Consider the following 17,847-nt stretch of genomic DNA (forward strand, 5'->3'; position numbering starts at 1 on the left):
TGTCACTGACACCATGAACATTTTGTGGGAGGGCAGAGCGTTTATCCTCAAAAAGATAGGGATGGATTCTGCTCATTCTTAGCCTCTCCTGCAATAACTGTAGCATAGGTTTAAGATTCCCAAATTTATCTAAACCACTTGAAACTATTCATGTGCTTCATTCATATCACTTTCTGAAGGGTAATGTTTCCAAGTTAGTAATATATACAGTACTTGGAGAGTGTCTTCAAGAAAAGCATTCTATTATTTATTGGTGGTTGACAACAATGTATTTTTAAGAAATAAACAGTGCCAATTTAAATAAGCCACCATCCTTCCTCCCAGTCTAGTCATCTGTAACTAAAAAAAAAATACTCTTTAAACAGGTTGACCTATGGCTGGATAAGATGTGGTTACAGATGTGTTTAAACTATTTCTTAGAAGATGCTGATTTTTATTTTTATATTTTGCAGGCTCACGAAAAATAGAATTCCAGGGAAACGAATGGCATGAAACTTGTTTCGTTTGTCAGTCTTGCCAAAAACCTATAGGAACAGACCCTATAGTCACCAGGGACAATAAAAACTACTGTGTGCCCTGTTTTGAGAAGCAGTTTGCTCTACACTGCAAGTCTTGCAAGAAGGTAATTCCCTTAAAAATTTGGAAAACATGGAATCTTGTATGCTTGCAGATTTCTTATTTATATACATATGTGGACATAGATGAGGTCATTGGCTACTTTTGATTAGGATACTACACTTGTATTTTGTTCATTTTAACTCAGAATTCAAGCTTTTCCAAAACAATGTGCTCTTGCAGTAGGAGTGGGTCCAAAATCTGCTCAGAACTGGTTAATTCATCCTTCCCAATTAGTTTGGGACTTTTGATATTCAGTTCCATTGACTGCTGTGAAATGTAAATTCCTGTTTTTAAGGGGGTAGCCAAAAGTGTTTTGAATACAAAATAGTTCTTAGAAAACAAATTTTGATCCACTGAGCGTAATTGATTCAGAGAAATATGGCTTTGGCTCAGAAAATGTTGGAGGAAGCCAATTTAAACAGGATGTGTGATTCTCCATATTATACTCCTGCAATGTTAATGACTCCTTGGTTTAAAGCTTTCATATTTCTAAGTTGTTTGCCACTGGGCATTTGACCAAAGGGAATTACATGATCATTAGAAAAACGTTAGTCTTGACAGCAGGAAGGAAGAACAGACAAAACGGAGCTTCTTTGTCCTGGGAATAGAACCTCAGAAGTGGTCAAAGCATCATATGACCTAATAGTCCCCTCAACCCTTGGTCAAAGAAAAGTTCATTTTGGGGAACATGAACTTCCCTCAATTCCATTTTTTTCTCCTCCAGGTTTTTGTGTGGAAAAAAATATTCCTACTGTTTCACTAGTTTGAGGAAACTGATCTCCATCCTATTAAGGACCAAGACGTGGTGCTTTAACCTCCATTTAAGTCGTGAAGTACTTATTTGTAAATAAAACAATACAAACAGTGCATAGAACAGCAAGGCATGGCAACACATTGGTTTAGAATAATGATTCTCAAACTTTTTTGATCAAGTAGGGCAAAAGGCTTTTGAACTTCCTTACCTTACCTACTTTCACTTTCATCTCTATTATCTTATCTATGTATCTATGCATCTGTCTATCTATCCATCTATCCTTCTATTTCTGTCTTTCTGTCTGTGTCTACATTTGTAAATATATATTGGTCCAGATCTGTGATTTCACTAGTGAATGAAGTTTTCTAGTGAAGAAATTTCCTCTATCAATGCATATCTGGAAAGGTTCTAAAGCTTTTAATTTTAGACCAGAAATTCCCCAACTTATTTAGCCTACTGCCTCCTATAAAAGAAATAACTCAGTGCCCCCTTAGTAACTTACTTTCTTTAACCCTTTAATGGTGATGGTTTCTTTTTAATTTGTGTCATTTCAAAAAAATATAAAATATATTTTTAAAAGACATCTTAAATTTAATAACTTATTGTAAATTTGTGGTTCTTTTTCTGCATTGAAATTTTGATGACATAATATTGTGTCATGTAACTACAAGGTATTGTATCATAAACAAGTCATTACATGCACATATTCCTATTGATGCATGCCGGACTTACAACATGCTCGCCTGCCAACACTTGCTTGTTAAGACATATCAGCAGACTTGACCATTGATTGGTTATTACTTGCATTTCTGTGTTTGTTTGGAAAATAATGTCATCACTCTGACTTTAACTCTGTTATACAACAGATGAAACACATATGAATGTGTTTCAGAATTTCCTTATCTTCTTTCCTTATGCTTCCTTTCCCCTCTTATTTTTATTCAATGCCCCCCAGTTGTACCTGAGGCTACTTCCACCCTCCTGGATTGCTCTAGCCCCTCCCAGGGAGTGATATCTCCCACTTTATGAATCTCTGTGACAGTTGCTTGGGCCACTGAGAGCAGTGCGGTACATAGACCATGAATAAGAAGGGAACATCCAGGCTATGCTTTGTGTATATCTATGCTTAGGAACTTACTGAATGTCACAAGACCAGAATATGTTGGAACATGGACTTGAAGTCATGTGGTTCTGACTTCAAAGTGTCTGTCTAATATGCTCTCCATCCATTGTGCACCACCCCATAAAAAAATACACATATGTATATGTATACAATATATATACACAATATATTGCTAGAATAATATTCTTACATATACCCATATATGTATGTATATAAACATGTTTGTATATACACACACACACTTCTTGAGAGAAAAGATTATTTCATTCTCTTTATTTTTATCCCTTCACCTAGCACGGTGCCAGGCATATAGTAGTTACTTGATGAATTCTTACTGATAGATAGAAGATTCTATACTTCTGTCTATTCATTTCTTCATTAATGCCCTCCCGTCCTATGGTTCATTATAGTGTGAAAGTCAATCACTAAGTTTTTGAAGTCTATGCCAGAAGGACACTAACTCAATAAGGCTTTGCCATGCTAGAATGGGGAAACTAGGTAGCACAGTGGATAGAGCACCAGGCATGGGTTCAGAAAGACTTGAATTCAAATCCAGCCTCAGACACTTACCAGCTGTGTGACCCTGAAAAAGTCATTCAATCTTGTTTGTCTTAGTTTCCTCATCTGTGAAATGAGCTGGAGAAGGAAAAGGCAAATCACTGTGATATCTTGCCAAGGAAACCCCAGTGTGGGTACAAAGAGTCCAACATGACTGAAATGACTGAACAACAACATGCTGAAATGCTCTCAATTATGAGCCTGGTAATGACCATATGTCTATCAGCCAAACATCAGTCTAGCTAAGTTTCAGAGAGATATGTATCATAAGGTTAGTCACAGAGAAATATATTTTTTGACTGTTAATGACTCTTTAAAAAACTCTTAAAGACCATCTACCATATTATAGAAGGATAACAATCTCCATCAGTAGAGAGAACCCCTGCCCCAGCCCTTCAAATACTTAAGTGTAAGTCTCCTACAGCATATGCACTCTGCTTGTGGTGAGATACCAATGAGAGTTCCTCATCATGAATGATAACACTGCCATTAAAAAAAAGGCATCAAGGCCATTAGAATGCATATGCATAGGGCACAAGACTTCCAGGGCTCCAGGCATAATTTGGGAAGCATGGCACTGGTTTGGAGAGCTATTTCACTCACTGAGAGATACGGGGTTCCGGATAACATACAGCCTGAGTCACACATAGTTTCAAACTGGTCATTCAAGCCAACAGTATAATTTTATTTTTTCAAATTTATTTGGTTGTTTTCAATTTTCAACAATTACTTCCATAATTTTTAAATTTTCTCCCCCTCCATCGCCAAGATGGCATGTAACCTTATATGGGCTCTACACATACATTCTTGTTAAGCACATTTTCACATTACTCATGTTGCAAAGAAGAAATAAAATTAATGAGAGAACTCAGGAGTAAAACTAAACAAAACCAAACTCTAATTTTATTTTAGACACAAGGTCCTTAAGCCGGGGTCCATGTATAAATTTCAGGTTTGTGACTTCAGATGGGGAAAAAAAATACGTCTTTATTTTCATTAACTTCTCATTGAAATTTAGCGTTTACTTTCATTAAGAATGTAGGCAGCAAACCATTATTGCGAAAAGGGCTTCCTAGGCTTTATCAGCCCACCAAAAACGTTCTTGACACATACATAGAAGTTAAGAACTTATGGTCTAAAAGAAAAAAATGATTGGACATTCCTCAGATAAATGTGCTATGTACTTGGACCAAGATAGAGAGAGTCCTGGGAATGACAGAAAAGTACCAAGCACACAGAACAGTTTGTCTTCATGCTAAAGAGATCCTAGGGTGGGGGCTTCTCTGCTTAATCAAAGCGAGGTATGACCTCAGTGCACAAAGTCTGCATTTTGGCAGGGCGGGGGCCCTCATATATAGAAATTTTTTAGGGTAATCAAGAATTTTTGAAATATTTATATTGGATAAGAAATAGATTATGCCAGGTCCCACTACCCCCAAAAGGTTTCCTTCGGATTTAAAATCCACTTAGCTTTTAAGGCAAGCTGAATAATATATATGTATCATCTGGTCAATGTGAGCCAAACTTAAGAAAATGTTTTCCAGTTAAAGACCTTTGACTTCTAGACCTTTTAAAAAAAAGTGGTTTTGTTACTGTTGTTATCAGTGTTGGGCATGAGCTTTCATTTTGGAAAGTGGAAATTTATGTTTTTCTGAAAGTAAATAAAGTCAAACCCCAAAGTATTCTGAATTTCAAATCCCTTGGGTTAAAATGGAGTCAAAATCTGACTTAAAAATATTATTCCCTGATCCCTCACTTAATTACCCACAATCCACCAAGTGGAAAAGCATTATTGGTTTTGTTTTATTAAATAAGAAACTTGTTCTAAAAGCCACAGGCTCAATCTGGGGAAAAACCAAACTAAGAAATGAGAAGGCATAAATCCCTACCTAATCTTAGGCCACCCTACCTCTCACTAAGGGCCAGAATCCAAATCAAATCATTCTGAATGCTACAGGGTTTCTTCTAATTAAACAGCCTCTAGTATGCATGTGTCTGGTTCTCATTTGCTATGAATACCACTTTTATTTGAGTTTCCAATCTTTTAAGCTTTACTTGTTGTTACTTTACAGAAACAAATCAAAGAAACCCTGAATTCTGCTTTGGCTGCAACAAAGCAGCCAGCCCTTTTTGAAGTCTGTGAGAATTATTTGAAATTACTTTAGTTCATACCATTATGCATCCCATTTACTTATCCTGAGTAGCTTTTAAAGCTGATGTTCTTTTGTTTGTTTTTTTTAAATCAGAGAAAAATCTAACCATTCTCTTTCTGATATCTTTACTTTCCAAAAGAAATAAAATATAAACCTTATAACTAATTTATAACAGAAATCATTTTCTAAAGAAGCATAAATCTGGAGGAAATGAACCCATGGAGTGTTTTTTAGCCTTTAAATCCTGTAAGATGTCCTCGACAGAGGCTTTACAGGGTGATTTGCATAAGTTCACAGAAGCAATCTGAGATGGCACATTGATCCATGTATGACATAAGGTTTACATGGGCTCACTGCAGAGTATGCAGCTTCAAACCACTTCTCTATTTATCACATTAAAAAATACATCAGAACTATGATTTCCTCAATACAGACAGCAACTAGTGAGGCACTTTTTATAGTCTTACAGAGCTGCCTGAGGCACTGAGAGGTTAAAGGCTTAGCCAAAGGATTCCAGTATAACTTATAGCTATTTGGGTATAACCCACTTTGGCCCTAACCTGCTCATTAGATTGTAAACTGCTTTGCTGCAGATAGTGGGTGCTTGATCAAACTTTGCAGAATTTAACTGAATTTTAAGGGAAAATATGTAATTACAAAACCTTTGCCCTTTTTTCGTTTAGAGTTTTTGAAGGAAGGCAATGTCCCATTGCAAATAGATATAATAACAATAGTAATCCTAATAAATAATAACTAGCATTTCTACAGGGCTTAAAGGTTTGCAAAGCATTTTACATTCTCTTCTATAATCCTCTCAACAACCCTTTGAGGAAAGCAGTACTTTTTTACACTCATTTTATACATGAGGAAACTGAGTCTGAAAGAGATTTAATAACTGACCCATGGGACAGAGCTAGTATATGTGTGGAGTAAGATTAAAACTCAGGCCTTTTTTTTCTCTCATGCCATTATTACCTCTTTATTTATACCTTGTATTCATTGCTTTTACTTCTACCTCCTGAGCCCCAAGGAAGGAAATCTCCCTCTGCTACATGACATCCCTTTAGATATGTGAAGACAGTTAACTTAAGTCTTATTCTCCAGGTTAAACAGCACAGTGCCTTCAAGGAATTTGAATATATCACATGTCCTGCTAGTTATTTACCTCATCCATGGGTATAACAATATTTCGGTCACCTAAGGATCAGCTTAGCGGAGAGAGACAAATAACTCATTACCAGAAGAACAGCCATCAGAGGAGTGAATATCATACCTTCAAGGATAACAATTTTCCTAAACATTTGTATGTATTTGTCCTCAGAATTTCAGATTACTGATAGATGACAGAAAGATAGATAGACAGATAAACAGATATAAATTTGCAGGCATCCTTTGTTTTACTGGGCTTCACTCTACTGATATTTGACGTTACTATTATAATTGTTTTGGGGTACCATGAACCGCACCCATATAAGATGGGAAACATAATCCATAATTTTATTTGTTCTGACTGTTCCATTGACTGGCCATTCCCCCCTTTCTCTAGCTCTCTTTGGGCTTCCTTATTCCCTGAGACAAAATAATATTGAAATTAGGCCAATTAAAAGCCCTACTCTGTACTCTAAGAGCTCAAGTTGCTCTAAGAGTTCGTTGTTGTCTTTTTTTTTTTTTTTGGTGAGTTAATTGGGGTAAAATGACTTGCCTAGGGTCACACAGCTAGTAAGTATCAAGTGTATGATGTCACATTTGAACTCAAGTCCTCCTGACTCCCATGCCAGTACTCTATCTACTGCACTACCTCGCTGTCCCTAAAAAAACATGTCACGTACACAGCAGACCACAGGAGATGATTCAGAATATATAGTAATAACTAGCCATTTCAAGAAAGCCTATATATTAAATACTGTGCATTAAGTTGAAAGCTATCCATTTTTCTTTGCTTCCTTGTAGGTTCTCTTTTGTTCTCTGTACACTTTTTACTAAAACTCATGTCTTCTTGACTCCAAGTCTAGGATTCTATCCACTAGGCCATCTTGTTGCCTGAGTCAGCACTAAGTTGGGCTGGACAGGGGAAGAGTATAAGCATTTCTATAGCACCAACCATGTGCCAGGCGCTGTGCACTTTGTCCACCACAGCAAGTAGCAAAATGTCCTGATCCTACCTGGGCTGGCAGGTTCATCTGTTTTGTTTTTCTAAATTAGGTAATAACTACTGGAGGAATTACTTACCATGACCAGCCCTGGCACAAGGACTGCTTTGTGTGCACTGGCTGCAAGAAAAAGCTGTTTGGAGAAAGTTTTGTTTCCAAAGACAATAATCCGTATTGCCAAGATTGCTTTATGAACCTTTATGCCCAGAGGTGTGAGGCCTGCAACAAGCCCATCACAGGTAAGTTTCCCCTTATATTTATGCGGCCCTTTCACAGATAGGCTGCTTTCACTTTTGTGAAGTGCCCGCAAAAGAAAGTTAGCTGACCTTTTTCTTATACCAGAAAAGCCAGAAATAATATTCCCTGTGCAGCACTTTGGTCTAGCCCTCGATAAGTATTTACTGAACACCACAAAATACCCAGAAGAAAGATATGGTCCTTCCCTGTGAGGAATTTTTTAGACTAGTTGGGAAAAAATGACCAGCAGAAGATAAGCTTCTTAAGGGCAGAGACTATTTCCTTTTTATCTTTTTCTTCCCAGAACTTAACACAGTATTCTGCCCATAGTAGTTGCCTATTGAAGTGAATGGCAGTCAAAATGCATTTATTAAGTGCTTATTATATACCAGGGAAGGGAATAAGCATTTACATAAAACCTATGTACTAGCATCTTTTTATTTTACAATCATCTCATTTGATCCTCACAAGATGGTTATGAGGTAGGTGCTTTTGTTATCATTTTACCCTTGAGGAAACTGAGGCAAACAGAGGTGAAATAACTTGTCCAGGGCTGTTGTTGTTGTATTTGTCCTTCATTCTTGAAGAGGACCGTGACATCAAGATGATGACATGACTTGCAGTTGACTTTGATTTGAGTGAGGGTGGGCTGTGCGAGGTCACCAACCTCACTTTCTTCTCCTGAGCCATCTGGGTCCAGTGGCCAGATATTCCTCAGGATGACTGGATATGGCCCAGGATGCAATGGGAGATCCTGGCCCTTTCAGGTTAAGGTCTTATCACATTCTCACTGAGTGAGGTACACCCATTCAATGAATAGGCTTCTTTAAGCAGTTACTCAAGGGATGGCCCCTTTAATAAAAGAAAAAAAATCGAACTGGGAAGGGAAGACCCTCAGGATTCCTGTGTAAAAGAGAAACTATTACTATTTAGTAATTACAATCACTCTGTGCTAGGTTACACAGCTGGTGTTTGAGGTCACATTTGAACTCAGGTCTTTCTGACTCCAGGCCCAGTGCTGTGTATCCATTGTACCATCAGTTGCCTTAGTGCCAGTTATTGTGCTAAGCCCTCAGGATACAAGAAAGGGTAAAAATGGATGTAAATCATAGATATTAGGAATGGTTTCATAAATGAGATGGAATTTAAGTCCTAAAGGATCCTAGACCTCAAACTAGAAGAGACCTCAGATGTCATCTAGGTCAATCACCTCATTTTATAGATAAGGAAACTGCGGTCCAGAAAGTTTAAGTTACTTGTCCAAGGTCACACAGTAAGTATTAGTAACAAAATTTGAACCCAAGGCTTCTGATCCCAGAGGCAGGTGCTTTCTGCTGTATCATGGTACTTTCCAGAATTCTCTTCAAATATCACAAACAACTTTAGAAAATTGCTTTTAGATTTACTTTTTGGTATTTGGTTTTTACTTATCTGTAGAAAAGTCTTTTCTCTTCCAATAACAAGGTAAGCTCCTTGAGGGCAGGAACTGTTTCTTTTTTGCCTTTGTATCCCAACAGTTAGTACAGTATCTAATGTATAATTAGATGTTTAATGCTTGTTGAATGAATGAATGAATTAGTGAATGAATGAATGCAATGAGAAATATTTGGAAGGTCTGAGGAGAAGGCAGTATTTATAAATGATAATCTAAAATGATTGTCTACTGGGTATATGTGACCTTCAAAAGGCAAGGGTTTAATTAAATGCAAGTATTGATATGAATAACCTAACATGGTAATCATGTGAGTCTCACAGGTTAGACATTCATTAATTAGAATTTGAAATCCTGCTAACAACTATGGTACTCTATTTTCTCTCTGTTTCCTTGAAATGAGTTCTAATTAAGAACTAGCTAGAAACCCACAAGATGGTTTTCTACTAAAGGAACAAAATGTCTGTAAAATGATCTGAAAATAACATTAATGGTAAATTGATCCATTCCAAATAGATTTCCATGAATAAAATAAACATCACCTTTCCCTCAGAGACTCGGCTGAAATGTTAATCACAGAGTAGGAGAATCACAGTTTGTGAGACACCTGCCCAGGTACACACAAAGCAGCAGCTCATCTTGGAAGCAATTTATGGACACTTTTAGCAGTGCAGCAGAACCATATTTCTAATTCCTACTCCTTTACTACACAGGCTCCTGGGGCCTATTGCAGTTTCCAAGATTAGTATTTGTATATTATGCTCCATTTTATTCACTCTGCTTTGGTGGTATGTGATTAAAGAATCATACACACACATGTATATATATGTACATAGGTATATATGTATGTGTGTTATATATATGTGTGTGTATATAACACACACACACACACACACACACACATATATATATATATATATACACAGGTATATATATGACACACCTCAGACCTCAGTGTAATACCCACCCTAAACCTTATTGGAGGACCCTGGCAGGGGGCAAAGCCTTCAAGAAGGCATGCCTAAAATTCTTCCAAGGGCTGCTAGACAAGCTTCTGCCTACAATTTGCCACCAGGGGAATTCTTCTTAACTAGTATACTTACTAGTATATTAGTATACTAACTGTCTACTTTGCCCATTTTGCAATGGGAGAGGGTAGCTACTGTTAGTGCCTTCCAGCTATAAAAGGAAGACGCTTGTGATCTCTAAATAGGAGTGTCCAATGGGTCCCATGACATGTACTTTATTATTTTTTTTTAATTCCTAGACATCCGGGTAAGAAAAAAAAACCAGTCAAAAGTTTTCCAGCTATTTCTAAATATGCAGATGTTTGAAATGATGAGAATAAAATACCAGTAACTTTTTCCCATCTAAATCTGTGGTAGTTACAGCAAGATAACCCTGGAGTCACATTACAACCATCATTAATCAAAATGACTGGGCACCTGTGTGCCCTGTTGGCTATGTTATATGGTAATATTCTAATACAGAAAATAAAGGTCCTTAAGAACCTCAAGTTAGACGTAATAGAAGCACATGTTAATTGAGAGGCAAAGTATGATGTCTGATCATCATCAGTCTGAAATGTTTGAAAATAGACACACAGAACCCAGGTTAGTGGAAACAGATGATCTGGGCATATATAGGAGATATATTAAATAACACAGCCAATTCCCATATTAAACCAGAGTCACTATTGCAAATCATCTCTTGAAGAAGGTTGTATACATATATTCATATACTCACATAGATTTTGGCTATATATACATATGTCTATATATGCTTAATATATACATCTATAATATATATACATATATGTATAATATTAGTTAAAACATAAATCACTTTCCTTAAATATTGGCAAATTGGCAAGGAATTAATTCTGTATCCAAGTTGCCAGACTCTTTTGGTTACTAAAAAAATATTAAACAAAATTGCAAAATTAGTCAATTACTTTGAATTTAAAAACTGTAAATATTTAAATAATTGGATTTTTATATTCTCAACTTACCTTTTAGGATAAAATGGGAAAAAAAGTAAACAAGTGTGTGTGTGTGTGTGTGTGTGTGTGTGTGTGTGTGTGTATAGACAACAGACCTTGAACTGACACTATCCTAACCTAGAAGCTAGTCCTTTAACCACTATACCTCACAGGCGATCTTGGGAGTTTTTAAAAAGCAACTTTCAAAATTTATTATTGTCAAAAAAGATTCAGTCCAAACCCCTACATCTTTTATATTTACAATACTTCAGAATGGGAGATCATCTTCATATTATTGGGTTCAAGGCCTGAACTACCCTCAACAACAAGTAAATGTTAAATCCTATTCATTTTAACTTTAGTATTAAGTATATTTGAGTATATTATTATTTTTTTAATTAGTCATCCATACAGTGTTTGTTTGTGTGCTGTGTGTGTATGTGAATATACATGTATATATGGCAAAACAAAATGTATGTATGTATGTATGTATATATATATATATGCATACAATCTAGTATAAATACATAAAATAAAGCAGAACATACATATATAATAGCCTCTCTGTGTTACAAATATATGTGTAATACACCATATATGTTTATTATATATGTATTTTTTGCCTTATATTGAACTCAGCATTCTGCTTACCCTTAGCAAATTCAGGTAATAAATTATCAACGTCACGCACCCTTTATTTCATATCCTGTTGCCTCTTGATCATGGTATTCTGTATCTCCTGAAACTCATGGGGAAGGTCTTTAAGTGTGAACCCAAGATCAGTGCTGTTTATGGATAGTACTTGCTGCTCTCTGGTGGGTTTCGCAACATTCTCTATTCAATGAAATTGAAAAAAAAATGGAATCTTCAAAGCCTAGGAATAATGTCAGCTTTAGGGAGATATTAACTGAGTCTGGAGTTGTATCCCTTTTTGTTTAGGTAGCTTGGTTAACAAATTGTTTGAGCTGGCCAAGAATGGAGAAAGCTCAACAACCATAAAATGGAGTTTTAAAAACATCCCAAAGGTTGTAACTACTAACTTTGCTCTGTGCTTGTCCTTCTTTAATTCCACTATTCACTTTACCATCAACCTACCCTATAGAGAAAATCCATCTTGCATGTACGAATAAATAGGCCTATCCTTAAGCTTTCACATTGCATCTAGGTGGTACAGTAGATAAAGCGCCAGACCTGGAGTCAAGAACATTCATCTTTGTGAGTTCAAATCTGGCCTCAGATACTTACTGGAGGTATGACCTTTGGCAAGTCACTTAATACTTTTGCTTCAGTTTCCTCATCTGTAAAATGAGCTGGAGAAGGAAATGGCAAACCACTCCATTGCCTTTGTCAAGAAAACTATAAATAAATAAAACTGAATTAACCGCAAAGTTTCCATGTACTTGCCTGTGCAAATGGGGACGCTCAAAATCCTATTAGCTCTTAATTCAGTCTGTAACAATCATGGGCTAAGGTTGTTTAAATGAATTGCCCAACAATCATTGAGTGTTTTTTGTACCATTAAAGCAAATGAAACTTGATCCAACTAGATAGTTCCTTAGGAGACCATCAAGAGGATTCTGGAACAATACGTTTAGCCACCCTCACATGGTTAAGAAAAAGTGCTATAAAAATAATTCTTCTAGAAGTAGCTTCCAGGGATCATCTTGTCTAACCCAATCTTCCTCCAACCATGCAATCAAGAGAGAGACAAGGGAGATTATGCTAGCTACAGAAATTTTATAGTTAATTCATCTTACACTAAAGCAAAGCAAAACAAAATCCTTTAGTTATAAAATGTAATTGTCCGAACAAATAAGCCCATCTCAAAAACCTTAAGTAGTTTGAACTATTAATGTGCTATAAAGAATTCTGAGTTGTATAGACTTCATTTATCCTCAAATGGCAGAAACTCAAGTAAAAGTGATTTTCCCCTTGTCACAAAATATATTACCACTTTGTATTTTCGTAGAGTAAGAAAACAACAGAAAAAGACTGTGGTTCAGTTGGAAAGGCTCTGAGAGGACACCTATTTCTAATGCTTTCTCTGGCACTTACTACCTATGTAACCTTAAATCACTTAAACTCTCAGGGCCTCAACTTCTTCATCTGTAGAATGGGGGTGCTGGATTCCCATCTCTAAATCTATGAGCCTGTAAACCTGTGCTTTCTCATCCCTTGAAGCTCTAACATACTACGATCCTATAGAAAGACAATTAAAAGATTGTTGTCTCTTCAAAAGGAATCACTAACGTCATTCCATTGTATTCTGTGCAAATGAAGTCTGACTTGTCTGGTGTGCAAAGAGGAAATGTTTCTCTTATGGTATCTAATTACTAGATGATCCCACTTTCAACAGAGAAGCCTCATTGCCAGATAGTAAATGAAAACCTGAGAACTCAGCAATTTGCTACTCTCTCACAAGTTAAGTCAGGCCTATTTTAAATCACTGCTACCAGCTGCTTCTGTTTTAATGTTCAAATTTAATTTGAGATGAACTACCTTGATATCTCTTTGTCACACAAATAAGGTTTATTTATGAACTTGAGAAATACTGCTGCATATGGAAACATTGAAGAGATTGAAGATGATGAGCTCTTTGTGCATAACTTGAGTAGAATTAGCAGACTAGGGCAACATTCATTGTTTTTTAGAGGGGGTTTTTTTAAACTTCAGTTGAGCCAGCCATTGCAGTATTGATTTGTCCTTTCTTCATGCAGTATTGCTGAGTATTTTTTTTTTTTACAAAGTATTAGTTTCACAGGTAAGTGGTACAGTATATAGAGCACTGGGCTTAGAATCAGGAAGGCTCATCTTCCTGAGTTCAAATCTGGCCTTGGACAGGTACCAGCTGTGTGACCTTGGGCAAGTCACTTAAACCGTTTGCCTCAGTTCCTCATCCGTAAAATGAGCTGGAGAAGGAAATGGGAAACCACTCCAGTATCTTTGCCAAGAAACTTCAAAAGAGGCTCATGATGAGTCAGACACAAGTGAAGTGACTCAGCAACAAAAGCATTGTCAAACTAGTTCAAGAAAAGTCAGAAAGTTTTTATAAAAACTGTCTATGAAATATGAAATGCTTCCTAAAAGAACTCAAGTAAGAATTCAAGGCTAGAAATCAATGTGTATAATACCAGTCCCCTCTTGTGTAAATATGCATCATCACTCTTTAAAAGCATTATGAGAGATTAACACTGACACGTAGGTTTTGGGCTTGGGTGACTGGGAGGATGGTAGTACAGGTGACAATAACGGAGTTAGGAAGAGGGAGGAGGACTTGGGAAGGAGAAGACAGAGTCTCATCTTAGAGATGTTGAGTTTAAGATAGATAAGAGACATCCAGTTCCAGATGTCCAATAGGCAGTTGAATATTTCATAAAATCATAAAACTTCAGAGCTAGGAGGAACATTAGAGCTCATCTAGTTTATTCCCCGACCCTTCAGTTGACAGATGAGGAAACTGAGGCACAGAGAAGGAACATTGACTTGCTTACTTGGAGTCACACAGCTAGTGAGTAGTAGACCCTGGGCTTGAATCCAATTTTTTGTGTAGTGCTCTTCCAAAAATAACAAGGAGCTATATTGTTACAAATGAGAAATATGAAAATATGTAAAAGTTTATATGGAATAAGTCAAAGTGAAAAAAGTGTTTCTGTTCTGGTCAGAAACCCTGAGGGTCTTCATTTCCCAGACTGATTTTTTTTGAGTAGGTAAAACAGGCCATTCTTTGCCTTGTTTCTTACCTGGCTTCACTCACTGAATTGGTGTTGCCTCAAACAAACTGGGACCTGAGGAAGATCTTAGGCTAAAAATTTAAGGTCAAGTTCTCCCACTGTGTTTGGGATCATCTCCAGTCATTCTGATCGGTTTTGCCACTGGACCCAGATAGTTCTGGAGGAGAGAGTGAGGCTGGTGACTTTGCACAGCTCTGTTTCACTTAAATCCAATTCACTTGTAAGACAAGATAATCACCTTCCTTGATGTCAGTGGTCCTCTTTGAGAACAAAGGACAAGCAAATATTCGTAAAGCAGAGTGCCCAATAACCCTGTTGTGAGCATTTACTTTTCCTCTTCCTCTATAAAAAGATGGAAGAGGTTACTCCAGTGACCTAAGTATCTCAACTGGTAAATTGGAGAACACTCACCTTGCTCTCCCCCTAAACACAAGAAGGACTCATGAGGTTTAATTGAAGGAAAAGAAAATACTACAACAGATCTTCATGTAGAAGTTGGATGATCATTTGTTGGGATGCTGTTGAGGCATATACATAAAACTAGATGATTTCCAGGATTGTTTTTATAGTTCTAAGAATTGGGCCTCAGTTTGCTAATCTGTAAGATGAATTCAATATGTCCAGAACTCATTCTTTCCTATCCAAAGGCTCCCTTCCTCCTAAATACCCCATTCCTGTTGGTGGTATCACCTTTCTTTCATTCATCCAGATGATCTCTCAGATACCTTCTAACTCGAGATCTATTATCCTCTGAATATAATATTCATTATTTGGTGGAATACAAATGAAGGACCAGGTAGCTCACAATATGGAAACAAGATTTTTACCAACAAAAGAGCAAGCCCTAGGCTCTTCTCTCCCCTTTTAAAGCCCCATAATCCTTCTAAGTAATTTCCATATACTCTTTGTTAGTGCAATTGAATGCAGCATTCCATGGCAAGACTGGGAAAGGGAAGAAGCTCATGTGAAAGTGTGCCTGTGTATACTTTATGTCCTTCTCCATCTGTCCTATGAACTTGAAGTTGAGAGGGTGGGGCAAATTCAGCATTCAACCACTCACTGGGGAACAGGGTTTAGGTAGGACCCCTGGAGTCCCCTGTTTAGCAGACCCCAACAGTCATGCCCACAAACAACTTGGTTATCACCATCATTTTACTTAAAAATGCCAATCAGGAATATGGTAAGGTTGCCAATGCAGGAAAGACATATGGAAGCATGGAATATCAGGAGGTAGAGAATTTTTTAAAATACAATTTTAATTTTTATTGGTATCTTTTGTTTTTATAACACTTCCATTTCTAAATATCTCTCTTTTCTCCCCTACTCAGTGAGTCGTCCTTGTTATAACAGATTTTAAAAAAAAACAAAAAAATAGAACGCAATGCAGCAAAACCAATATCACACAATATAAAATTCTTTATAGTACCTCACTTCTCCAGTGAATGACAGATTTGGAGTTGGAAGGGACTTCAAAGACCCTGTCATCCAAACTCCCCTTTTACTGAGTCCTGGGAATGTTAACTTACCAGTCTGTTATCACAGAGGTACTATCCAGGGAGGAATCTTCCCTCCACTCCCGCTATCATACCATATTGTACCACAATACTCACTCTCCTAGTCTCTTCTTCAGAGACAAACTCGATGATAAGAATTCTGCAGAATTGTTTTGTTATTTGCATTGCTTTTAAGTCATTGGGTATATTCTTTTCTTGGTTCTGCTTACTTTTATTCTACATCAGTTTATAAGAGGTGACATTTATTCTCATTGTGGTCCAATAGTAAGCTTTGTTATATGATTTTATATTTGTTTTTATCTTTTCTCAGTGTCATTTTCTCTTTGAATCTGGGGATCCAGATGGGGAAGATGTTATTTGTCTATTTGCTTTTTCTGTACCTAATGGAAGAATTTTGTCTACTAAAGCAGATGGTGAATTTAGGAGTCCCTCTCTAGAACAGATTATGGGGCTTAGAAGTAGACATACTGGGTTTATGTTACTTGCCTACATGTAAAAAAATGTATTTTCTTCTAAATTCCTTTCTAGCTGTCGGAAGTGCCCAGTACATCTCTTTCCAGGGTCGCCAATGGCACAGTGACTGCTTCAGATGCGCAAAATGCAACATCTCCTTAGTGAACCAAGGCTTCTTGACTCATCAGAACACCATTCTCTGCGGGACATGTGGTTCCAACACAGAGTCTGAGATCTGAGTGGCACAATCTACCTTTCACCTGTGTTTCTTGAGGGTTTCATGCTCACTAAAGCTAGAACTCAACTGAAGTAAGAGGTTGTTGTTCAGTTGTTTCAGGCATATCTGACTCTTCATAACCCCATGTGGAGTTTTCTTGGCAAAAGTGCTGAAGTGTGAAGCCCTTCTCCAGTTCATTTTAAAGATCAGGAAACTGAGGCAAATAGGGTTAAGTAATTTGCCCAGGCTCACACAGCTAGTAAGTGTCTGAGGCTGGATTTGACTCCAGGCCTGGTGCTCTATCCACTATGCCATCTAGCTACCCTGAAGTAAGATATTGATATTAATTTCTAAAAAGGCCTCAGGGAGAGAGCTTGTCTGAATAGTTCTCTTGGACACCTTACTTACAACCATTTTAACAGGCTGAGAAAAAAGAAAGCTTATCTGTCTCCTCAATCTAAAATATGCCTTTTCTTATATCACACTGCACTCTACTGTTAGATTCTAAAGACAGTATCACTTCACTGAAATTGAATATGTGATTTCTATCTGGGAGTCCTAAATGAGTTCTTATCAAAAGGTGAATGATCTCAGAATAAGCAGAGAACGCAAGGATATCCAAATACTTCAAGGAGAGAATGTGCATGTTTACCAGTCTCAACTCATAGAAACTACTTTCCACTAGTTAAGAGATATACTTACACCTCAAAATTGGGTTCTTTGTGAGTCATTACCAAAGAAAAAGTATTGGGCAAGGCTCACTGACAATGACCACATCTTCATACAATGGATTTTTATCACTTGCCTCTCAATCTTATTCACACATACCAACACAGGAGCTAAAAAACTAAACTATTACTGATACTCATGCCTATTATTTTCCAAGTAGGCTTATTCCTACTTAAAAACAAGAAAACTCTGAATCT

At 37.0% G+C, this 17,847-nt stretch overlaps 1 protein-coding gene across 3 annotated transcripts in view; it reads left to right on the forward strand.

The window, feature by feature from the left end:
• FHL5 (four and a half LIM domains 5) overlaps nt 1-17,013 on the forward strand; it is a 74,767-nt gene extending 57,754 nt beyond the window's left edge. For all 3 annotated transcript variants that reach the window (XM_072642882.1, XM_072642881.1, XM_072642880.1), the window contains 3 exons: nt 453-622; nt 7,409-7,595; nt 16,780-17,013. In XM_072642882.1, the coding sequence (XP_072498983.1) occupies nt 453-622; nt 7,409-7,595; nt 16,780-16,943 (521 nt within the window). In that variant the 3' untranslated portion in view covers nt 16,944-17,013. The remainder of the gene's footprint in view (nt 1-452; nt 623-7,408; nt 7,596-16,779) is intronic.
• Nucleotides 17,014-17,847: the final 834 nt, after the last annotated feature.

The sequence above is a fragment of the Notamacropus eugenii genome, chromosome 2 (assembly GCF_028372415.1).
Source record: "Notamacropus eugenii isolate mMacEug1 chromosome 2, mMacEug1.pri_v2, whole genome shotgun sequence".
In the NCBI taxonomy this organism is placed as follows: Eukaryota; Metazoa; Chordata; class Mammalia; order Diprotodontia; family Macropodidae; genus Notamacropus; species Notamacropus eugenii.